The sequence below is a fragment of the Larus michahellis genome, chromosome 1 (genome assembly GCF_964199755.1).
Source record: "Larus michahellis chromosome 1, bLarMic1.1, whole genome shotgun sequence".
NCBI lineage: Eukaryota > Metazoa > Chordata > Aves > Charadriiformes > Laridae > Larus > Larus michahellis.
The window spans coordinates 148,294,844-148,320,549 of NC_133896.1; the positions used below are offsets into that span (position 1 = coordinate 148,294,844).

At 36.2% G+C, this 25,706-nt stretch overlaps 1 protein-coding gene across 3 annotated transcripts in view; it reads left to right on the forward strand.

Annotated features, from left to right (window-relative positions):
- PPP2R3B (protein phosphatase 2 regulatory subunit B''beta) overlaps positions 1–25,706 on the forward strand; it is a 53,407-nt gene that overhangs the window by 16,950 nt on the left and 10,751 nt on the right. For all 3 annotated transcript variants that reach the window (XM_074607808.1, XM_074607817.1, XM_074607827.1), the window contains exons 3-10: positions 14,194–14,379; positions 16,139–16,242; positions 16,804–16,906; positions 17,643–17,717; positions 21,215–21,301; positions 21,727–21,883; positions 23,830–23,878; positions 25,188–25,277. In XM_074607808.1, coding sequence (XP_074463909.1) covers positions 14,194–14,379; positions 16,139–16,242; positions 16,804–16,906; positions 17,643–17,717; positions 21,215–21,301; positions 21,727–21,883; positions 23,830–23,878; positions 25,188–25,277 — 851 coding nt within the window. The remainder of the gene's footprint in view (positions 1–14,193; positions 14,380–16,138; positions 16,243–16,803; positions 16,907–17,642; positions 17,718–21,214; positions 21,302–21,726; positions 21,884–23,829; positions 23,879–25,187; positions 25,278–25,706) is intronic.

Genomic DNA, 25,706 nt, shown 5'->3' on the forward strand with positions numbered 1-25,706 from the left:
GCAGTGCGTTGAATCCACCATTTTAAAGTGAGTTCATAATTGAGAATGGAAGCATTTGAAACACATAATTTGTAGGAAAACTACTTATAGAGCAAATGTCTAAAGAGAATATCTTTTGGGAGGGGGAAAAGTGTACAGTTGTTTTATTGGAGAAAGTTTGTATTTCCTCAAACACGCTTAAGTTTAAGGCTTTTGGTGGTATGTGAAAGCATTCACTTTGTCCTTACCTCACCCTCTCTTGTAATTCGTGTACTAAAGGTGTATCAGTGATGGTATGTGTGACTTTTTTTTTATCCTTTTTTAATTAAGGAAAGTTTAGCAGTTGAATGAAAATTGCATTATCTTACTATTTCTGGCTTTTAAAATCATTCTAAATGTAGCCTGCTACTTAATTTTGAATTCAGTGCACTAGTGTCCCTTTCGGGTGACCTTCAAGAGAGGACCATAGAGCCCCATGACCCTAAAAATGTGTTAGCCTTCTGTCTTCTATATTATTATTTAAAATTTGTTTTAGCTCAGCTATATAAGCAGTGTTTATTCCTTTGTGCAAAGCAAAATGCAGGTGCTAACTCTGCTGGTTTATGCCATTCAGCGTAAACTTGTGAATGAAAGGATTTCACGTTTTGAATCTTTTGTGCTGAATTGGAGGCAGAAGGAAACTTGTTGACTAGAGACAGCAGGGAAATAAAATACTGTCTAAATTACCTAAAAGTAGCAGTATCAGTTAATATTTAGGCACCTCAGGGCATGAGGCAAGTTAAATCTAGTCATGGCATCCTGTTGTAAACAAACACACTATTACCTTGTGTGGTGCCCCTTAACTTGATCTGTCTTTCGTCGAATGATAGTTGGCTCCCTTGCACTTCTACAGGGCTTTTTTTATGTTGAGCTAGAAAACATCTCAATGTAGTGTGGAGGTAAAAAGCAACTAAGTACTTTAGAAAACAGCTTGTCTAATCTGTAGGGTTTTTTCTGTTTTAGCATGCTGCTGTCTATAAATTTACGGTGCAGACAGTGAACAACAATTTTTTATTTTTAACCAGACTTGCACTTTTTGGGTAAATGGCAGTTGTAGAATACTATATGTTAAACTACACATTATATTACAGACAAAATTCTGTTGGCAAAACAGACTTAGTAGGAGTATAAAACTAAAATCTGATGTCTGTCTTTGCTCAATTTCATATAAAGTATTTTATCTGAGGTTCCTTTTTAAAGGGTATTTCACTTCAACTTCATGATTTTAAGGAGACCTTTTTGAAAATACCTTAAAAAAAAAAAAAAGTGCTGATAAATACTGGTATAGAACATAGACATTCTTTACCTGATACTTCATGTTAATGTTAATTTCAAGTTGTCCTTGTGGGTTAGGTGGATTTCGAAGAATAGCCATTCATCATCTACATAATCATTGATAAAATTTCATGTTGAAATTAGACCACTTAGAGCTTTTGTAGAATAACTTGAAAAATTTTTCTCATTTCAGTTCCTAAGCTTCATTGCCATTGCAGTTTATAACCTCCTATACTGCTGTCATGTTGGCTTTCAGACAGAATAGTTCACCAATAGGATGTAAAATTAGAATGCTAAAATCAAGCAGAAATGGAAGCCAGTCTATTTTTCTATACTTCTACTACACTCTTAAAATTTCTCATATCCATGCAGTTTCTGTAACTTGTTAAACAAATGGCAGATTCTCCTTAAGAGGTTTAGTGCTATTAAAGATGGCCTCTTAAAAATAAAAAAATAAGTAATGGTGGTGGATGGTGTGATAACATGTGGCTCAACATCTGCTCTGAGATGGGTTGGAGTGACTGGGTCTCCCATAGGTTCTAGGAATTCTAAGGCAGTGGCTTTTTGCACAGAGTCATGTAAGTAATCTGTGTAGGTAATCCCCTGTATTTTGGAAGGGGTGGTCATTGGAGCGTAGCAAATCAAGTTTCATGACAATCTTTAAATAGACAACCAGTAGTGAAGTGGGTGGCTCTGGAAAGTGGTGGAACAGGCTGTTTCTCAGTGGTTGCATTTACTAATGAAAATGGATAAAACTGAGCAAGATAGGACTTTCTGGAAAGACTGATCACTCAAAAGGAAGACAAAACAATACACAACTGCTGAAATGTTCTCTGTTACTTTGGGGAACTGAATTTTTTAGTAGATAACTGTGTATAAAACTCAGTAGAACTTCAGTCTATCTTGTCCTGATGTTGCTTATAAGAAAGACCTTTCTTAGGTAATTTAATACCTATGGAATATAGTGAAGAGGACATGCAGCACTTGAAGAGGCATCGTGTCCCTCTTGCTCATCAGTTTACCTGAAAGTTTGGAGGGAGAGAAACTATCACCATGTCAAACGTACTGGCAACTTAAAGATGTGAACTGAAAGGCTTATTACTTGCTGATAGCTGAGCAGAGTGTTTTAGCCAACAGCTGGTGACATCCCTACCTGTCAGAGCTGGAATATAAGCAGCATCAGTACCCAGGCTGTGTGAGGAAAACATGTCTGAAGTTGGAAAGAAAATGATAACAGAATAAAGTACTTCTCTGTGCAGTGATGTGCTTATACCCATGTAACTCAGTGTTAGCTAAACTAGGAAAATAGGTATTTTTTGCTACTTGGAGGCCACATCACTTTGTAGAACAGTTGAGTTCTAACTTTAAAACTAGACTTTTTGATGTCAAATAAATTTCTGCTGAATGTGATGATTTTAAAAAAGGAAGAAAAAAAAAAAAGCTGCCCTAAATCTTGAATTGATCCTCTGAATGTCAGTGCCAGAACCGAGTGCTGCCGTATTTTCTGATGCTTTTAATACATCATGCCTTTATCTGCTGTTACTACTTGGTGATTCCTGTAGTTGCATGCGTCACATCTCAGTGTGGAAATGGAGAACTGCTAGTTCCATGACCACCTGTTAATGATACTAAATGCTGCTTACACATGCTATTTATGTCAGCTGTATGAGAAATATTTCTTCAACTTCAGCGGTGCCTCACAAGATTGGCTTTCCTTCTGAGTGAATTAAGCTTAGACATTAGTGCCTCTTGATGACTTTTGCACTCCTGTTACCAAAATTCTTCATACATGCTTGTGGCATGTTCAAGACAGCAATGAATACAGAGCCTGTAGGTGTTCATGTGTGGTTGTGTTGTAGTGTGCTGATTCTTCCACTCATGAAGATAACATTCCCATTTCTGAGGTAAAATGAATTTTTAGAAGTTTAAGTGAGGCAGTTGTTTTTACACCTATAGTCACAGAAGGAGATTGTGTAACAATTAGAGGTCTCTGGCAGGCCAGCTTTCCAATTAGCATCTATCTTCTGATTTAACATCATTTGTAAACCTTTTAACACCACAGAGGGAACACCTGGTATCCATTTTTACATAATAGTTTTACATCAGGCACACAAAATGCTTTTTTTTTTAAAGAACAAAACCCAAGTGTTTGCAGAGAGGGGAACAGAAATCTCATTCTGACTGTAGCTAATAGTTACACTTGATGCTAGTCTGCTGATATAATGCCAATTTCTGGAGCAGATGCCAACGTTTAAGATAGAATGAAAATATCTAAGCCACCTGCTGAGACTAGCTAGTTAAGATGAGAGGTTTTCCACAAATGGTCCACTGCTACTGGATTGCCAGGTCTTAAGCTCCAGCCTCTTAAAGGAAGCTGTAAACAAACTGATAGGTTTTTTACCACTTCTGCAGTGGAGATCACAGGTTTGAGCTTAAAATGTATTTGCTGCCCTGGTAGCAGCTACTTTACCTGCTCGTGGCTGGTAATAAATTTATGCAAATATGTACTGTTTCTGTAGAAAAGCCAATATGGTGCAAGTTTATGTTAAAGCTTATTTCAGTTGTATGCATGATTTAAGAGACTAGATGTCAGTTCTCCCTGCACCTAAGTTTTTTGACCCAACAATTCAGACATTGAAGAGTTATGATTTATTTATTTTTGCCTTGGAAGAGAAATTTCACTAGCCTTTCCTCCATTTTAACATATTTCCTGTACCTTTATAGTCACTAATGCTACTAATAGTAGATGGTCTACAACTGTTGACTATAGTACTTTGTATGCTAGAAAGCCTGAAACAGTTTGGCACCTACACATATAAAATATCCTTCAACTTTTACAGGATCAGAGGGATATGATATTGTTTTTGCAATTGTCCAAATCAGAATTTGTTGGGGCATTGCCAGACAAGAAGCTGACAGAATACTTGCTCCAGCTGTTGACTCTGCAGCTCAGTAACAAGGCTGAGCTTGCTGATATTTTTCGTGTTTGAGTGGATTTTTCCTAAGCTCAGTTGCATTGAGTGAATGAAACTTGTTTTGTTGTAAACATGGAAGGATGAAAAGCTATTGCAGAATTTAAGAATTAAGTGGATGTCTGTCTTAGCTCTGTTTGTTACTTTTGGTGTTGAACTGATGGCCTGTCCTGACAAGGGCTGTTTTCTGTAGACAAATGTTAGAATTGCCTCAGGTGTAACTGACTGTCAGCTTTTCCCCATTAAAATGATGTTTAGGCAGTCATGACTCCTTTGCAGGTAGTGAGTCCCAAGTGTGGTCCATTGGCTGTATACAATCAAAATGCTTATGCACTACGAGGATTTTACCAGCTTGTCTCCTGAAAACAGTTGGAACCACAGAATATACTGGTAAAGAACAGGATTACCGATTTAACCCATGATCGGAGTATTTTCCAAGAAAGCTGCAACTATGTGACAAACTGGATATATTAATGACTGGGATACTTGATTTGACATAATTCATAAAATGGAGGCTGTTTGACAACAACCCACAGCCAGTGACTAATATTTTTGCACTTCTTCTCTTACCACAAAATGTAGAAGTTGCCTTTCATGGGGTAGATTCTTATGAAGAATCTTGCTTTTTTTCCATTTTATAATCTGTACTTTTTACCTTTTGTGAATTAGCAGGGCAGGTGAAGGAGGCAAAAAAGTATTTTCACTGATCAGCCACAGGAAACTGTTAGAGGATCCGACTTCTAAAGCCTTTGATAGAAGTTTTGTCAGCAAATAAAGCAAGTTACTGATGGCCATGCGTGTAATATGTGAAGGTCTCTTGTGCTCATGGCTTTGCAGGGGAGGTAACTACCTCTTCCTTCTTCCATTCCACGCCCACCCCAGGGCATTTCTGAATAAATAACTAAACTCTAACAGCCTAACTGGAACTCTTTTGATGCTGAAGCTCTATGTGACTGTACAAAAAAGCAAGCATATGCAGCCATGTTTGGAGGTGCTCCTACAGCAATAATGCATTTGCCATAGCGTCTTCCAGTTCCCAGCAGGACTGCATAATTTGTCTGTAGGTCAGCTATACCAAACTGCAAATCAGGTGAATCCTGGTATTTCCAAAATCAGGGTTGTAGAACTTGGGTAAGAGATCTGTTAGTGCAGCATATATATCACTGGAAGTGAGGAGATTTGGCAAGTGTGTGCTATAATGGTTAGGTATTGTGCAGATAAGTGATGCTGAAAATCGGTTTTTGACCATTTGAAAGTTTTCCCATGTTTTGCTTGTTTATTACATGCTAATTTGTATGTGAACATGTAATATGACTTGTATGTGGTGACTGTTTACACATGCTTTTAGTTAAACGTGTTTTTAATTTTAGTGTGTGAAATGGTGTGTATGGAATGTATTTCATAGTTTTGGGTGGAAACTTCTTGGATGCCACTACCTACTGTCGTCTCCTACATGAGAAACAACACACTATCCCAAATAGGTTTATGTAGATGATGCAAAGTTTACATGCCTGCTGAAATACTGAGGCTTGAACATAGAATTCCATGCAGCGGCTTTCTCTTGGGGTTCGTTTTGGCTGTTCAAATATGGCTTGGTTAAATTAAAGGGGTAAAGAGTTACTGGTAGTTGTGCCACTACCAAAAGTTTTTGAAAGACTTCTTTAAGCTTTAGTAAGACTTTCAAGACTATCTGGTGATGGCCCTTACCACAACAATTTCACTCAAACTGGGTGGGGTGCTTCTTTCCCTAGCTATCATGCAATTAAGAGTAACCAGCTCAACTACTTCTTACTCTGCTGTCTTGAGACTTAAAATAAGGGGAGAAATTAGCTTCAAGTAGCAAACAACTAACAAAATCTTTTGTGTTTTTTTACCTCAAAATTGGAAGTTACCATACAAACAGTATTTCAGTAACAAAATAGACGTGAATTCTAGTTTGCTAATAAGCTGAATTTTCCAACATTGGGTTGTAAAATGAACCTATATCCTTATCCCTGACACTTAGTAGCCAGGGATACTTTAGAATTTTGCTATTGATCTTTGCTCTCAACATGGACCACATTACTGGTGAGTTACTGCTCTAAAGGTACAGTAGAATTTGATACTGAGTGATTTTAAAAAAAGAAAAAAAAAAACAAACAAAACCAAAACCCACCCAAATAAAGTAACTCTTCTGAGCTTTCTATTTGTAGTTCATAGTTGCCAAACCAGGAAGGGGTTTGCCTGATGCTGTTGTCAGTAGACAGAAGAGGGAAGTTAGAGTCACCATTTGTTTTATCTTAACTTACAGTAGCAGTGTCTGCACTATGAACTTCTAAACAGAAGGAGCACAATGACATAGTTAAATGAAATATACAAAAGGTTTTAATCCTTAGAGCTGTTTTTACATGCTTATAGCAAATAAGAAATTAAACATATTACTAGGCTGTGGAACTCTAATTCTAACTTCATCATATTCTTCCTTCCTTCTGCAAGTTCTTGGGCAAATTTTATGTCTGTCTTAGGCTTCATTTCTTTAGGCTTCATTCATATAACATGAAAAAGGATCCTGGACTCCTGACTGCTCTAAACCTCACTGAATCTCTTTTGATTTGCTTATGGAATTGCTACTTGCTGGAATATGTCAGTCCCAGAAACTCAGGTCACTTTAGTTCTGCAAAATGAGACCAAGCAGTGTAAGGCTCAGTCTCTAGAGTGAAGTTGGTTTAGCATTGAGGATTATCGTTTGCATTGAATCACAAGAAAAAATGACCATAGGCTTTTTTACAGAAATAGGTTTGAGAGTAAACTGCCAAGAACATGCATAAATGAGATGAGAATGATAGCAGTCTGTGTAAAGCTGAGATGAGTGGACAACCTGGTGTGCAGGCAGGGGACTCCCAACATGTTTGGTTGGAATTTGAAGGTGAACATGGAGTTGCGAACTGGAACACAAACTGCATTGAGAGGGCTGCTGAACCCTGCTCCCTTGTGTGACCAGTGTGTATAAAGTAAGAAACAGTGTAGTTTGAAGTACTTTTTTCTTCTAATGGTATATGGCTAGAACTTTATGGAAAAATATATTAATTTTTCTATTTTGTTCTCCTCATTGTAGCACAAATTTTAAGTGACTACAGACCAAACTGGATCAGAGAACTGAGCTGAGTCAAGGCTAAAAGGAAAAGTAAGCTAGTCTAAAACTGCATCAGGGTTAAAATTAATAGATGTTTATCTCTTGCTGTGGAAAGAGAAGCATGTATGATAAAATTAGTCTCCATAGCACAGCCAAAACCAAGCTACCGGACAGTGAGTGAAGGATAGCAAACTCAAGTCTGGGATGGGAGGAAGCAACTGGGACTAAAATGTTTGTTGCCAGAGGAAAGACTTATGCGTATATACCCTGACACTTGTTTTTAGTGTAGGGAGGTGTCTCTCTGAGCTTTATCATTCACATATGTCTTAACTTTCTGACTAAGTTAGGCAAGATGAATCATGATCTTAGCATGGTTTTAAGCCTGATGTAAGCTTATTTCAAACAATACTGCCACAGTATTCCTTTAATCTTCCTTATGTTAGCATCAGGATCGTGTTTCTTCTAAATGTAATCTCTGTGAGATTGGGTGAGGAAAAATAGTTATTTTTAACTTTGTTTTTTAGCTGTCTTGTTGACCTGAGGCAATTCACCATACTGCTTCACTGTCACTAGTACTGACACACAGGTCAGTAAATCCTGTATGCGGGAGTGGGGGAAGATGCAGGTGTACTGTGGTGTAGCTTGCCTTATGCCGTGCTGTAAAACTTCATTATTAAGCTTTCAGATTAAATTACTGTTTTCAAGCTATTTTTTCAGGGCAATAGCTAGATTTTGGAGAAATCTAGCTTGGAAAAAACCCAAATTTTGAAAGCTTTAAGTTGTCAAAGGATCATTTTTCACAGAGGAAAAAATACTGTTAAGCATATCAAGCTGAATGGGAAGTGATACAGCCAGTGAACTCTTGTAGTAATAAATCTGTCTTTTTAGTTTGGCTAAAAAGAGGCTAATGACGAGCATACAGAGAGCAAGAAGAAAACATCACTTCTTTAACTTAGATAAGTGGAAATCTGAATGTCTACCACAAGATCAAGAGAGCTGGTGTTACAGAAGAGATGTTTCTCTGGGCTTGTCCTGAGGAAAATTCTGGTAGTAAGCTTACTTTACCTATCCTGAAGTGGATTTTTGAAGGCACTTTAACCTGCCAAAATATTTGAGGTGTTGGAACAGATTTTTCTAAATTAATGTCTTTTCCTTCCAAATGAGACTGAACTCTTTTCTAGACAATAGTAGCATAAACCTTCTACCTAGTGTTTTCAAAATTTAAATTCCACAAAACTACTGATCGTATCACTTACCTAGAGGGAAATGTTGAGTTTCATAGTGCAGCCAAATATGTAGTAGGTTAAGCTGAAATATTCCTGAGACTTTATTGGTCAGACTTGGACTAATGGCTATAAAATGAACAGAAAGACAGGGAGGCTGGTCAGGTACTCCTTTTGAGCCTACTTACTAATAACATTTTCTTACATTCACAATTGCCAATTTACTTGATAGACTGTAGGACACCTTGTGTTCTGTAAGAACTTACTGAGTTTAATAAAGGAGATTACCTTCCATTACTTGGAATTTTCAAGTTCATGTGCTAAGCAGCATTTGAGTCTCATCACTACCATCCTATTGCCCTTTGGGTCTCTGTGTTGACTTCCATTTTCTCCTGCTTATCGGGGAACTTCATGCAGCATCTGCTTTTTTTGTTGGGTGATTGTACATGGGTGGTTGCGGGGATTTTAGGATTTAAAAGGCTGAATAGCATACCTCTGCAGAAAATCCTCTTAGCTTATTATATACTTTGTTTTACCCAGGTAACATTAGCATAATGTGTGATACATAAGAGTAGAAGACCCAGTCTATTAAAGAACTAGATTAACGTACGCATTGCACATTTTAGAAGTATTGCAACATTGCTTTTTTTTTTAATTCCCTAGTTAAAAATACTAAGGATTTGAACCAAACTTGTACCTATTTGATAGGTAAAAATGTCTTTATAGTATTTTCAGTATTTAATGCCATTTTTTGTTTGGGACTGTGGTGTACCACTTATTCGTAAAAACTTAACATGAAGTTGGCCATAAATGTGAGGTGAAATTTTTGGGGGGGCCTATTGTCTTGACCCTGTTGTATGTATTCCATTGACTTTTTTCTGATGTGGATATCCCTATGGAAATCCATGTCAAATAATACAGCAGGAGCTGAACACTAACTCTGTAAATATGCTTTAAATGGCTTTTTTTCAGAGAAACAGGCATAACAATTGTCGCTGTCTGTCAGATACTAGAAAGCATCAGTGTTTCTGAATGAAGTTATCTTTTTCCGTAGTCATGTCAAAACAATGCAAATATCAAATCAGTTCAATGAGCTTGTGTCTTAATGAGTAAGCTGTCTAAAAAATATTACATTCATAAACATATTTACCATGTTTCCTTTTCCAGCAAGCCCTTTTTCAGTGAGGTTTCTCTCACTTGCATTTGAATCCACATAATTGACCACTTTGTGGGGTTCAGTACCTCTGGGTGGTAGTATCTATGTGCAGATGTATATCTAGACTTGACTGAGTATACAGTCTTAAAATATCTGGGAACAAGCACCCCCTTCCTTTTTATTTCAGAAGTACATCCTGTCATTGAACAACTCCATCATAGTGTCAGCTCTTTCTTTCAGTTGAGAGAGAGGGAAAAGGGCACCTCGTTTTAAAATCCTCACTGTCTTCATTTTTGCTTAGAACCAAGTTAACTGCCGAGTGTGACTCATTTGTTGGTAGATATAAGACTATCTAGCAAGACGACTGAACTTCTCTCTTTGGAGTGAAGCATATCCATGTTCTCTGGTATTTACTAACATTATAATTACAATATAGTAATAATGGGTTTATTTTACACTCGCTGTCAACAGCTGGAAAAGTATTATCTGGAGAGCTGCAAAATAAAATGGGGAATTTTCCCTTTGAACGGTAACCCCATTGGGATATAAACTTCCACTTCCTCCTTTATAAAAGTCAAGGCAAGTAAGTGTTGGATAACTGTATGGTTGTATATGTCAGGAATAAAAACTGGTTCAATATTAAAGGTTTTCTTGAATTCTGTTAAAGACAAATGTTATGTAAGTTTGTTTACATTATTACAAAAAAGGAATTTTCAAGGGATCCTCACTTCACATCTTTTACATAAAACTTATATCATTAAGTTGCCACTGCAGTTTAATTATGGATTCTGGACTTTACATATACTCATTGCAAAGGCTAATGCACCATTCAGTCCTAACGCTGCAGCGCACATCTGCTTGTATGAGTTATTTACAAGCTTATACAGCTGTTATCCTTACCTCCAAGCATGTTATTTTTTGTGCTATTTCTTGGCAAGTTCCAGTGAAAATCTTCACTTACCAAACCAGTCTCTCTTGTCAGTTTAGCTTACTGGTACCACTATTAAAGGTTTTAACTTAAAGCCATTAGAAAATGTAGGTCACTTTCTAAATGTTAAATTAACCACTGAAATGAAATAGTTGTGTGTGTAAAAAGAATAATGGACTATTGCTGCAGATTTTTCAATTCAAAGATTCGTTGTTAGCAGACTTCTAGCAGGTAATGAAGAAATTCCCTGGTTAAAGTTATAGTTAATATAGAACATCTTAATCTCACACAATTAGTGCAACTTAATTGCCCTCAAATAACAGAATGACTCTTTTCATCAGCTATACAATTTGTGCATCTACAGAAGTAACTAGCTGAAATAAGAGCAGTGGAGCTTTCTGAGCCCTTTTAGTATTGGGCGTTCCTTCATTAGAGCGCATACAGCAGAGCAGCTTCAGTTGTACAAGGATCGTTTTGGTTGTCAGATGGGATTCAGGCTGAGAGAAGAGGAGAATCCCTAGCCTTTCTTGGGAAGGAGAGGAGAGAGGAGGTGTAATACTAACTTTATAGTGCCTTAGTTGGAGCTGAGAGTTTTGGATGACCTGTTTCTTTCTTGGTACAGGCTCTTATCCCTCTGTTGACTGACATTAACAGTACAATTCGGTTGTCCAATTGCAAGTTGCTAATGGCATTTAAGAAGCATTAGTGGGCTCAGAACATCGTGTGGCAGATGCAGAGCGCTCTGAGCTGTCTGCTGGATACCACGTGGAATATTCAAGGGCATTTTGGGTTGTGCCCTAGATGATATTCTCACTAGATGTCTATATGTAGGCACCAAATAAATCTATCAGAAATGACTGTGAAGTGATCATATATTTTCTAATGCAAATGAAGCATTTTCATAGTTTCTTCTTTGACCGACTTTGAGAAACCAGCATGTAGAAATAGGCAACACCTTTCAATATAGGGGGAGTTATTTTGTCTTGTGGTAGAGGCTTGTATTCTGTACTTGGGTTTAGAGTCAAGCAAATATACTATTTTACAGATTAAATTTCATATTTTTTTTATAATAAGCATGCTGAATTCAAAGTCATGCTTATGAAACATAACACTTTTATCTTAAAAAAATCAATTTTAACTTTTACCATATGTCTATCTTCAGTTACAAATCCGTTGCTTAACTTCTACCTCATAGTCATGGTCCGAAACATGTTTACAACAGATAAAAGGATGAAAAATAAATAAATAAAACCCTTTGTTGTATAACTGTCTCAAATAACACCCAAGGAAGTTAGACGTGCTAGGATGGATCTTACTACAAATCCTGAACTGAGATCTCCATGTGCATTTAAGAATAGCTTTTAACCTGGGCTAATGGAAATCATTTATTGTGTACTCTGAGGTATTTGAAGTAAATTAATAGTTTCTGAGAAAATATAAAGTTTCTGTTGAACAAATAAGTCTGAAAAACTTTTTTCTTCTCTTGGGACCTTTTCCAATGTAGTCTTCCCCGACCCCTACCTTTCCTTTTAAAAGAAGCTTTTCTTTAATCTGAGGCTTTAAATTTTCCGAGTTGTGGATTTTAAAAATGCCTTGTCTCTCTGTACTAGGTTTTCTTGAAACACTGATTTACCTCACATTGCCTGAAATGTTCAGGGGATGTTAGTAGTCCATAATGGACACTTAACCTTTTCTCAGGTGAGGTACACCTCATCCGGCATCTCTGAAGAACTAGAAAACCTGAGCTTCGGTGGCATTTTGAGTGGCTATCCAGGCAGATCTTGTAATGGGGAAAAGAGGAAATAAAATAAACTTACTGTTTGAACGAATGTAAGAGTTTGATTCTGTTAAGATGGTTTGATTGCCCGTGCTCAAAAGCATGCCAGCTATCTCACTGTGGTACCAAGCCCACGGAACAGGTCTTTCGTTGGGTTTTGCATAGGGTAATGTTAGGGCTCTACTAAAGCCCAGATGCTGGCTTTCTAAAATGAAACAAGGTGTTAATCCAGTTGTATCCACTATTTGTAGTGCTGGTAGTAAGGTTACTTAGTAAAATGTTGCTATCTTTATTCTTCCCAAAAGTTTGGAAGTCTGTGGTTGGAAGGAATTTTTGATGCCCTGTGGCACTTTTGTTCGAAGCTGATACCTCATTAACTGGACTACTAAACTAACAACGGGTATCAAAACTTGTAATTTACAGGATTCTTAGAAAATGACAGACATTGACTCTAGGTATTACAGATTCAAGGTAACTTTTTCCTCTATGAAATAAAACTTCTAGCTCAAGCAGTTCTGCAGCTGTGAAGAGGAATGCTGGCTCAAATGCAGAGGAGGGGAAAGAAAGGTTAATTCAGGCTTTTTTTAGCATGTGTAGCATTCCAGTGAAGGCTTCTAGGTTGGAACCCTCCAAATTAAAATCTGCTCTCCATAAGCACTTAGTTCTTTCAGTGATGTAAGGAAGGATTTTGATTGTGGTAGGAAAGAAGCAGGGTACCTTTACAGGCATTTTGACAAAGGTGATAAGGAGTAAAGCAAGGGTTGGGGCTTTGGGAAGTTTTGGTTGCCCCCCCCCAATTCTGTTTGGAAATGAGAGATGGAATTAAGGATATTTAACATGCTTAACACTAGGATGAGCCACCTTATAGCATTAACCATTGTTTTTACATTTGAACAGTGGCCTTGGGATGAAAGACTTCATGTTTAATTGCTATCTTTGAATTGCCACATAACTATTGTTACTTTGCTTGTTGTCTTTGTTTCTCTGCCTTATTGGACTTTGATTTGGAAACTAAGTACAAGGTAAATGGTTCTTTACTGAAGCTAAATGCATTTAAATAAATAATTTCTCTTGTTACTGGTCACTTTTTTTTTAATAGTACAGTATATCACAAATTCTTGAGAAACAGATTTCTAAGCTCTTATGCCATAATTGTGTATAGTTTACCAAGAAAATCCCTCTGCAGGAATCCTTTACTACCTTTATAAAAGTCAAGCATTTTTTAGGATAAAAAAAAAAAAAACAACCCAAACAATCTTCACTGTAACTAAGTTAAACAGTTTGGTGGTTTGTAACAAAATTGTCATGCTTATTTCAAAAGTTTGAAGCTGTAAAACTAGAAATATGTCAAAAAGCAAATTATTTCATGACCTGTCTGTTAAGCTAGAAATTGAAGGGGTTTTTTTCTGAGACTGATCTTATAACCTGCATTATTTCAGATGTCTCCAAGAAGCTGTCTAGTGTATTAATCTTGAAACTTGAGATGTTGAAGACTGCAGTTGTTTTTATTAAATTTTTAACATCCTAGAAATCTTTCTAAATGACAGGTTTTGGAAATACTCATGAATTTTTCCAGTGTGCTCTTTCTTAAATAGCTTATTCAGCCTATCATCAAAAATCTTTTTGAAGGTGTGTTGTAACATATAATACCAAGAGATTCAAGTCATCTGAGGATGACTATTGTATGTGATTTCATTGTACCCAACAGTCAAATGTGTATTTATCTATTTAGGTTCAGACAAAGAAGGAAGAAACTTTGCCACCATCACTTAGTCAAAACATTCCAACTTTCTATTTTCCTCGAGGATGTCCTAAGGAAAAAGTGAATATAGATGCTGTGATTGCCAAAATTGAGAGAACTTTCTCTGAGTTTCCAAATGAGAGGGCAACGTTAGAAGACATGGGGAAGGTTGCAAAGGTGAGAACTTGCTGGCTGTCAGCTCTTAGTACTGTACACCTATGGAAAGGAAAAATGAGTTGTGTGCTTTGTTTTCTTGCATTATGTGTTTTCATCTCCTACAAGGTAGTACCAGTAAGGCGTCATATTCAACGTTGTTGATAGCACAGTTAGGTGTAGAAATCTTTGCATTAACTTTGTCTCAAATAGCCCTACATTTTGCTTACAAAAAGAAACAAACATTAAAACATGAACAATTTTTTTAGTTGTATAAACAATGAAATACCGAAGGGGACACTGTATGTTGTTCTGCATTCTGTATTGACCAACAGACTTAAGGCAAAAGTACTGTTAATATGCATTTTGTTTTCAGGCATCCATGCTGTTTTTTCTCATTCAGTTCTGTCACGAACCTCCATTGTAAAGGCATTGAAAGACAGAACAGCTTGGTAACTTGAGATTATAGCCCTCTGGTTATTACCGAAGAGCTAATTTAGAGTTATGGCAGAGTGAAAATTAGAAAGCAGTAAATATTTTTTAACTTCTGTGCAACAGACAATAGGCTAATTAAATGAAACTTAAATTTCCATTTTGTTATGTTGAATCAATGCTTGAAATATCACTGCAAGTCATGGTCTTGGTAATAAGTCTCAGGTTCTCATCCCTGTTCCTGTCTTTTTGTATTTAAAGTCCAAGGTCTAGAAAACAGAAACAAAGACTTCTCACAAGAGCAGGGCTGTGTTCAGCAACTGCTTGTTTGCCACACCAGAAGTGTTTAACTGCTAAGCTGAATGATAGGATTCTCACCTTCCACTGGTCACTTCCACAAAGAAGTGAGGAGAGGTGGAAGAGACCCTTATCTCTCAGCAAGAAAAGTGGAAGGGTCCAGTCACCTACAACTCAGTGATGAAAGGCACCTTCCTGAAGCATAGGGAAAAGTCTCTCAGGCTGAGGACAGTATTCATCAAGCTCACTCTTTCTTATTTTTTTTTTAAAGTACTAGTTAAACTATTGTGTGAGAAATAACTGTCCTCTTACTCCAGTGACCTTATGCGCCTTGCAGTATTCGCAGTCTTATTTGAGATCCCCACGAGATTCTCAGAGATGCCAGCATGAGTGACTACTCCAAGTTGTAATCAGTTTTAGGCGAAAGCTGTTATGTGCTCATATGTACTTAGCTGTTATGGCTGAGGAAGCTTGGAGCAGACACAGAAGCAGCACTGCAGGTATACGAAAGCATTGAAGTTGTGAAGGTGTAACTTGGGTATCCTGAAGTGAGATACTGCTGCTTAGGGCAGGCTGACCTACTACTTAAAATTGGATAGATGTGTATGCATATGCAAGATGCAGGCGAGTTGAGCCATCCTCTGGGACAGGCAAATGTAAACTTGTTACACGGCTTCTGAACTGGAACTGCTTGTACTGTTTTGAGCTCAGCTTAAAGATATCCAGCCCTTGAGCAGAGCTTATTAGTATGGACTCTTCAGCTGCTTGGAGTCTGGACAGAGCAGGCATGTGACTGCATTCATCTATTAGGAATGCTGCAAGTTGCCCTGTGTTTTGCTTTCCACTTTTGGATTTCAGCCTAAAGCAGTTGCTTGAAATTAATTATTTTGGAAGGTGCAGTTGGTTTCAGAAACAATTTTTGAAAAAAGAAATCAGTCCTTTAATGTTTTCTTCTTAACACTTGTAAAACTTAATTTTTGAAAGACTTCTAAATGAAGGAGTGACCCTCAGATAAGCAATCAATGAACTAACTCGATGTATACTTAAATTCTAGGCTTGTGAATGCCCTCTTTACTGGAAAGGTCCTTTGTTTTATTGTGCTGGAGGTGAACGAACAGGATATGTGTCAGTTCATAAATTTGTTGCAATGTGGCGGAAGTAAGTAGATTACTTTCTTTTAGAAGTACTGCATTTTTTAATTGAAATGTGATATTTTAAGCTCTGAATGAGTTCCAATTTATAAAGGGGAATAAAACACTTTCCCATAATCAACCATCGACAGCAAATTTGTACCTGGGAAAATGTAAGTAAATCATCCCTTTAACCCAAACAAACAAATCTTTATTTACCATGTTCATAGATTTTTAAAGTGTTTGGTGAATGACTGGCTGTTTATGGGGAAAAGTGAAAACCATGGCCTTAACTTGTAGATGTCAATTCTGGACAAAACACTTTTTCTTCTTTCTAGTTCTCCTTCAGTTCTAACTGAAAAATGTCCTTTCATGTAATCAATAACACGGACTATCCACCTCCTTTACCTAAATGTATGAGACAGTACTGCTTTGATAAGTTCACTTAGAGTGTACTTTGACATTCGTAATTAGCTTTTGAATTAAATGTTGTAGGTGCAGTTCCATAGGCCTTGCTCTAGGATGCCCATACAAGGTATCATGAGCAATCTTCTCTGTAGAATATTAAATGGAAATATTTACATTTCAGAATACTTCAGACCTGCTATGATGATGCTGCAAAGTTTGTTCATCTTCTAATGAACCCTGGATGTAACTACTTGGTGCAAGAAGACTTCATTCCTTTTTTACAAGTAAATTGCAACTGAAACTAGTTCTGGAAACACAACAAAATGATGGGCTGGCAAAGCCCTGTTTTATTTTGGTTTTTGAGCTAAACATGCTTTTTCATGGTCTTCATTAAAGTTTATTGATAATATCTAGTGTAATTCACTTCCTATGGTCCACTGAGACGATAGTGAGTGACTTATATAAAATGATTAACTGTAAAATAAGGTGAGGTATTTTCAAGAGCTACAGTAAGATGCATGGAGTTAAAATTGCTTGCAGGAATAGCACATGTATCAGAATCCTTAGGGTTTAGAAAAGCAGTTGAAGTTATTTAAGTCAAGGAGGCCCTTTGATGAGCAAAGGAAAAAGTGGTATATGAATTCAAGACCTAATACAGCTTCTCTCAAAGGGTGGCAACCAACACCTTTACTAATAGATGAATAAAACCTAAACTGGCTTTTACTGAATCATAGTCAGACACAGAAATTCAAGCGGCAACAGTCAGCAGTGTTCAAAATCTTCATCCCATCTGAAATACAGGAAAGCTTTTGTTTCTCTGGCTTCTTTAAAAGATAATTAAAAAAAAAGTCAGCAGTATTATTTACATGAAGCATGTTCTAAATGAAGTTTTCTTTAATGATTGTGGTACTTAATTTGAACTGTTTTGGTTCAGGAAGCAGATGTGCTATTCTGTGCTAATTATTTTATGTAGTCATTAATAAATACTGTTTGGAATATTGTTATTTCTCTTTTTTGTAGGATGTGGTGAATAGTCATCCTGGCCTATCATTTTTAAAAGAAGCATCTGAATTTCATTCTCGGTACATTACCACAGTGAGTGATTTTTTTTTTTTTTGGAAAAGCTATTTTTTATTAACCAAGTAGGAAAATCAAAATGACTAAGATTTGTCAATATGTATAAGCATGTTTGTCCCTTGAGAAAAGTTGAGTATGCTGTCAGTCGTCATTTCTACTTAACTAGAAATCTGATGAAGAAAGACTCAATTTCTTAAGCATCGTATAGTTTTTCTTAACATTTATAAGAAATTGGTGAACTTAATACTAATAAGAGAAACACTGAATTGTAATAATGCAGGATAACGTAATGAACATTAAACAAAGAGCAGACTATTATCTTAAACACTTGATTGTGGCTATAGATTGTACTTCTTAGAATCTTGACCTTACGCTTGTTTTAATTAAATGAAGATTTGAATGAAAAGTTTGTGTTAACATGATTATGTTCAGCATTAAGTAAAATAATGGTAATTGTGAAGCTGTGTGCTGCGTTCCTCTCTGGGGATTTTTCTTTCTGAGCAGGTTTTATACATGAAAAGTTCCATTTCTCTCTTCCTGGAGTTAGGTGACTGAAGTATTCTTTCTATACCCAAGGGAAAAATCAGTGACACTAGATTTGCTCAACTATAGACTAGACAGCCGGTTCCACTGAAGTCTCTAAAATTCTTCAAAATGACATTCAGTTCGCTTTCTTTGTGCATGTGAAAAATAACTTAATGAATATTCTCCAACAAAAAACATGCAGAGTTGATCGTCTTTTATCCAGCTTATAGTTTGACCCAGACAAAAACTGTGGAAGCTTTTTTGAAGCGTTTGGGTTTGGGTCCTCATATCCTTCTTACAGAGACTGCCAGCCCATCGAGTATGTCCGGCTGCGTTAGGTTTTGCTCCTTGTTATAATGATTACATGAGCTCCTAGAACTTTCTTGTCAGATGCGTGTGAAGGAAATGTTCTGACTGTGAGTAGTTTTATTTCTTAATGGAATCTGGGTTATATCAAAGCCTGCTCTGCTTAAAATTATGAAAGCTCGCCGCCTGTCCTAAAGGACCATAGGAGGGGAAAAGTTCTTGCCATTTCCAGTTACTTTTCTTTGGAGGAGCAGCTTATTTGAGTAGGCCTGAGTCTAGCAATATTGAATAAATTAGTGCTGGCAGTACTTTACTAACAAAATTTAATGTGGTCTTCAACAGAAATCCGTATTTAATCAAAAATCCCAAAAGTAAACTGGTATTGTTAGGAATATAGCAAGAATATTTGGAATACTACTCTGCAGATCCAGAAATGGCAGGACTATCTGCCCTTTCTTGTCCTATTTTAAGATGGAGTTACTCTTGCTCAATACAGTCTTCTAAAATTCTGTCCTGCAAGTTATTAGTAATAATTATAAATGATTTCTCTCGAAGATGAAGTAAGGCATTTCATACCTCTGTTTATAGTAGCTTTACCCTTGCTACATGAAACTACTTCATTGAAAGGATTTTGTAAGCATTGCAGTTGAAGATTTAATGTCCGTTCATGTTAATTTCCAGTTATGAGTTAAATGATCCATTTTTCTGCTGTATTTGTATATACATACATGTATATACAATGTAAATGCATGAATATGCATGCATATATTACACACATCTCTTTAGTGAAGCAGGTATCTTGTAAGTGTTGTTCAACCATGGAAGCAATCAGTTCTCTCTCCTAGGCTATGCTGTAGGTTGGTTGGTCAGTCTAAGTGTTAAGGTTAGGAACATGAGTTCAAGATAAAGCTGAAATATATTAAAAATGATTGCCCAGACAAGGGAGATACTACATTTAGTCTGAAAGTATGTTATGTATATATCTGAACTATGAATTCTTGAAACTGTAATCTCTGTATTGCACCATTTCCTCTCCCTTCTGACAAAACCAGCGTGCAGCACAGTAAAGGAAGCAATTCTCTGACAATTTGCTTATATTCTGCTTCAATTCGCTTTAGAAAACAGGGTTTTTTTAAGTCTGTTCCCAGTTGTCTTTAGCAAACATTCAATTTTGTTTTTATTTTTAGACCAGTTAAATGTATAACAGATGAGATAATGACATGCAGATGGATTAAGTTGCAAAGCGAAGACAAAACCTTTTTAGAAAAAATTGCTTTGTAGTATAAGCCAAAAATGGGCCTTTCCTAAACTCACAATTAGAACTGAGCTAATTAAGTTTCAGAAGTAGGCTAGTCTATTCTCCTTTCTGGATTTATTGAACCAGCTGTTCTTGTTCAAAGTAAGAGCTGCAGAGCTTGCTGCATGCTACAGTTTAAGCTTTACTTTAAAACTTTATGAATAAATTACTCTACCATTTGTAATTTAGAAATGATTGGTTTGTTTAAACTATTGCTTTACTGCAATTAAGGTCTGAAGTGATAAAAACTTAAATAATGAAGTCTTTAGTTTGGAAGAGGTTTTACTTGGGGGAAAAGGATTTCTAAAGAGTTGGTTCTTTTAGCTCGAAACTACTGTGTTGCAAACAAAATGCTACACATGCAATATTAGGTCTTGCTAATTAGCAGGTATAATTTATCTCCAGTTAAGCAGTTATAGTGTGTAATATGTTTAGATGTTTTTTGTCTGCTTTTGTTAGCAGTGAATAACTGACTTGAAAAGTATATGTGGTTGATTTAAGTCAAAGTAATTGAGGTGAATACCGAATTCAGTTTAAAAAAAATTTCAGAAACAAACCCCATATTTTAAAGTCTTCTGTTTGTAAACTAAAACTAAGCAAATGGTGCTGAACGGATGAGTTTACCAAAATAATAGACCTGTAAAACTGATTTAAACAAAAGTCTTGGATACTCAACTGAATGGATTTCTTTCTGGTTCTGATATCACTCATGGCACAAGAGCTAGCCTTCTTTCTTGCACAGATTTTTATTTTTTTTGTTCTTCAATTAGAAAACATTTATGTACTTCTTTAAATACTGTTAACCAGGTTTTTTTCAAGTAACTTTAAATAGAATAAAATTAAATGGGGGGGAAAAAACGTATTCTCTCTGCACCTGCAGGAAGTATTTTTTTTGTCGGATGTTGAGTTGTTGTATTCGCAGACTCTAGAAGTAGCAACAGTCCCAATTCTAGTTCTGTGACTTCATTTATGAAGTAAAATATTCTTACAGTAAATATACATCTTTAGATCTGAAATAATGAGATATATTAATAGGTTTGTTAGATGATATCATGTAGATCTGGAAGACTGGGAGGTAGTGAAATTGCCAACAGACGTATTCTGGATAGCATATAAGTATTTCGCAACTTTAGTGTGTGAGATACGGGTACTGCAGCATTGAAATAAGATTTGTCAAGATGAGTTTAGAATTAGAATTTAGAATTAGAAATAGTCTGGTAATATGATATAAGAGAAGCATCAACCTGCTAAGTAACGAGAAGAACAGAAATAGCGGAAAGATGGAGTTCTGCAATGCACCTGAGCTAAGACTTACCTTTGACAAATGTTTGGGAGGGTATTTAGTTAGCGTACCTAAGATCACCTTTCCTTTTTCTTTTTCTTGCAGGTTATACAGAGAATATTTTATACAGTAAATAGGTCCTGGTCTGGGAAAATAACTTGTAATGAGCTCAGGAAAAGCAACTTTTTGCAGGTACATAATGTCTAAAATTTTGCAAGACAGATGTTTCTACAAGTTTAAAAACTGCATTAAATAAACGTTTAAGGGAGTAACATAAGTGCCATTTCTTTCTTTTCCAAAAACTGGTGAAGGCTCAATTGCATTACTTCTCATACACCAGAATATGCTTAAATGTCACTGTTTAGATAAAATTAGCTGTATAAATGCATATGTCATTAGCAGAAGTCTGGCTGATCTCCTCATTCTTCTATGGACACATTAATTTTCTACCTTGCGTTCACTCTTTGCTGTCATGCTGCATGGTGTGCACTGTCTCTGAAGATAGAAGTTGTCCCACTGGAATAGTACTAGATATTAACTTGGTTATGAGAACTCAGATCATTCAACAAATGTCTTACAAATTCTTTAATGTGTTCTATTTATCCTTCTGATAATAGAATGTGGCATTATTGGAAGAGGAAGCTGATATTAACCAGCTGACAGAGTACTTCTCATATGAACATTTTTATGTTATCTATTGCAAATTTTGGGAGCTGGATACAGACCATGACCTCTATATTGATCGGAAGGATTTAGCTCGACATAATGATCATGGTATGACAAATAAAGCACCTTTGTTTACATCTATTAAATGACCTGTAAACTTTCAATTGAGGAAGTGGTTAACTGCCAAGGCCAGGCTTCATGAGTCTGTTGGTATAGCTGATCCTGCTGACTAGTGAAAAAAGCAGGACAAGTCATCTGTGATGTTGCTTTGTGTCTGGCAATACCAAATTTGAGGAAAATTCTGAATTTGAATTCTGATCTTGGCAAAGTAGTAGAGGAGGAAATAAATCTGTAAGTGTGTAGGCTTGATCTAAAAAAAAATCATTTAAGTCTTGGTATATTATAAATGGCTCCATTTGGCAGTTTTGGGTTGTTATCCTGGAAACAATCCATTTTACTTATATCATTCAACTAGCATGCCTCTTACGGCAAGGTATGGAAAGAGTAGAAAAAAGCAAACATACGTTCAGGTACTTAGCTTATTTTAAATTTTGCTAACTTGGCTGCAGTACATCTTGTTTTAATACTATTTAAGAGCTTTGCGTTTTCTGCATTCACAATATACCATGACTGTGATTCTGTAGTCTTGCACAATTGTACCTATTTTAAATATTCTTGTAGCTTGTATAGAACTGTTGGATTATATTTTTTTTGGATGCTTTGTATCCATTGTCATCTTAAAAGTATTCCCTTCAGGACTGGAAAGCTTACTTAAGCAGAAAGTGATTATGGAATATTGTCCCACATTAAGAGGAATAAACAAATTCTGATTGCTTCTGAAAACTCACCCAGTGAAGTCTAACTACAGTTTAGGACACTGGACGGAAAGCTGCTTTCATTTGAGAGGTTGCTCTACTAAGTTAGTACACTACAGAAAGGAAGCAGAACTGATGCCATGCCACTTGCAATATGGTCTTGCATCCTTTAAACCATGGAATATTGCATAAAGCTTAACAGCTGCTGCTTAATGAGAACTAGAATAAAGAAGAGCATAAAATGAACATCATAACCCAACTTTGGTCTTAAACTTCTATTTTTTTGCATATCAAAACGAGATCAGCTCATTTCATAAATACCTTCCTTTCATACTGTCACTGGTGTAAAATTAGGCTAGATCGAACACTTAATGTAGTAACAAAAATATTAAAGTATGTAGCTGTTGTTGAGAAGGCTGAACAGCTTCAGTGTTTCAAAAGTAGATAAAAAGCAGCAGCACATATGTCTGAAACAAATTGACTATCCGGCAGTTCTGGGGATAAATATTAAGCAGGGACCAGCGTCTCTACTAGAATAATATGGTGATAGCATTGCCATAAGTACATAACAGATGAACTGTTCTAATGGTTAACCGCCTGCTTTAATTATCAGTATTTCTACAATGCTGAAAAAATATTTCAGAGCTAGAATAATGAGAAGTAATTCTTCTGTGAGAGCAGTGTCATGTGCTGCTTTGGGTACCGTCCACAAATTCTTCAGGATAAACTGAATATCCTTTCCAGAGCTAGTGCTCAGTTAAGACATGTCTCTGAAATCCTTGAAATGGTTTTAAAATTAGAAGCATGGATCAGAACCATGTCAGAAATAGAACCATGTCAGAATTGGTTAGGTATGCTCATTATGTATTAACGTGCCAATTTTATTTTGGCTCTTTGCCAAAACCAAGGTCATATAAACTGTAATGGCACTTGAAAACATGATTTAATTGTCAAAGAACTGGTAAATGCTATTTTACTTCATCAGACAATTTAATTACTTTTATTATGCTACTATTTCTGCATCAAGCCTGAATTCAAAGCTGGTTGGTTCTAGCTCTGTTTTGGAGACTTTGTGTTAAGTGATCTTCTCCAAGAGAACTCAAAAGGATTAATGAGCGCTACACTTGATCTTTCTCACAGATGCGTATACATAAGAGGTTTCCAATAAACTTCAACTAGACAATACAAAGCAAAAATAACTTCTGTAAAATTGATGCTATTTTAAACCCTTTTTCACAGCAATATCAAACAGGATGATAGAGAGGATCTTCTCAGGAGCAGTAACAAGGTATGTATTTCGTATGCTGAACTAAATCAAATTTAATATTTATATATTTGCTTGTTAAATCAAATGTGACATTCCCATGGAAATGCCTTCCCCTTGAAATGGAACAGTGAATTTCAAGATTTAGCATTGTAGTTTAAACTCTAGTAGAACTGGAGTGCTCTCGGAACCTTTGGCCCAGTCGAAGTTCTTTACTCTTCTTTCTTTATCTGAATGAACACTCACCCACCATAGGATACTGTGAGGTTTAGTAGGGATGGGAATGAGGAAGGAAAGAAATGTTGGCGTTGTTGTTTTTCCATCCCTCAAACCTGTAAAAATATCAAAGGGAATTGGGCATTTTGGTACTGCTTGTAAAATCAATTCTTATTGCATCAACAAATTTACAAAAATGCCTCCAGTGGAGTTAATTTGTATTTTTGACAGTCATTCTTCGTTATTGTGGCTTGGATTGACTTACTCTTGTGTAGTTATGGCATTTAACTCATCTTTGAAATATTTTGCTAGCACAATTTTTGCAGCTGGAAAGTGACTGATAAACAGAAATGCCATAACAAAAGCTTAAAGGAGTGAAATGACATTTGGCAGGCATATGTCTAGAACTTACTCCTTTATCCAGGTTTTTTGGGTGAGACAAAACATACATCATATTTTTCTAGACACATTGAGGATAAAACAGCAAAAAAGGGACTTCAGAAATAAAATGTAATACGTCTAGGAGCTGCCTACCTGACGTTTTACTAGAAAGGTCTTCAGAAAGTATTTGGATGCTGTGTTCTGTGGTGAAAGAGTAGAAATAGACAACTACGTTCTTGCCACAAATACTTCCTGAATGTTTTTATTTCACTTTTATCTTCATATTTCCATTCCAACACTTGTAACTGGCAGAGTTCTGTACCGCTCTAAGTTCTCATCTCTTTTACCTAAATAAAAATTCTGAAAAATATGTGTGCTTGTATATAATATATATATATCTTTTTTTAGATTAATTGAGATATTTCTTCTGTTAACAATTAAGCAGCAGTATTGCTGCCCAGGAAGGAAAGCTGTAAGTCCTTCTGAACAAAGTGATCCTTTCCTCTTCCAGCTGCTGCCTTCCTCTTTAAATACACGTTGCAGTAGAAACAGAACAGAGCACACAAGCTCCTTATCCTGAATGATCAGTCTGTGACAAGTCACCTTAGGAACACCACATCTTGTAGGAGATAAATAAATAGTTAATAGCACCGAGGAAAATAATCCTTCATTTTGGTTAGTAAAAGCTAGGTATTTTAAAATAAACTTTCTATCTCTTCCCTCGTTTGCCTTCAAGAGGTAGGAAAGCACAAAAAGATGGAAAAATTAGCTATGCTGACTTTGTCTGGTTTTTGATATCTGAAGAGGACAAGAAGACACCAACTAGGTAAGAACAAATTTATGTTTTAACAGAAATAAAGACTGACTTTATTGCTTTTCCAGTCTTTAAATAGGGACCACTGATGCTCCGGTGGAACTGTAATGGAAGAAGCTAAATGATAAAAACATGAGTGGAAAACTGGCCGAGTTTACATCATTCTTATTTATCGGTGTCTCCTGTTGTTGCTGCTGTAAAAGTCTATTTTAATGACTTTTAAGAGGCTAATTGGCCTACTTACAGACAGGGTCACAGATAAAGGAAATCGCAGTTGTTTCATGATGCCAGTAACTTTGGGAAACTATACAGCTAGCATTAGCTGTAGGATATCGATAAGAAACCTGTTGCCAGATGTGTTACTGGCTTGTTCAATACAAAAAAAGAATTTTTGATGCCCAATTCAATTTTTCACTGGCTCCCTAGAGTTTTTGTATAAAG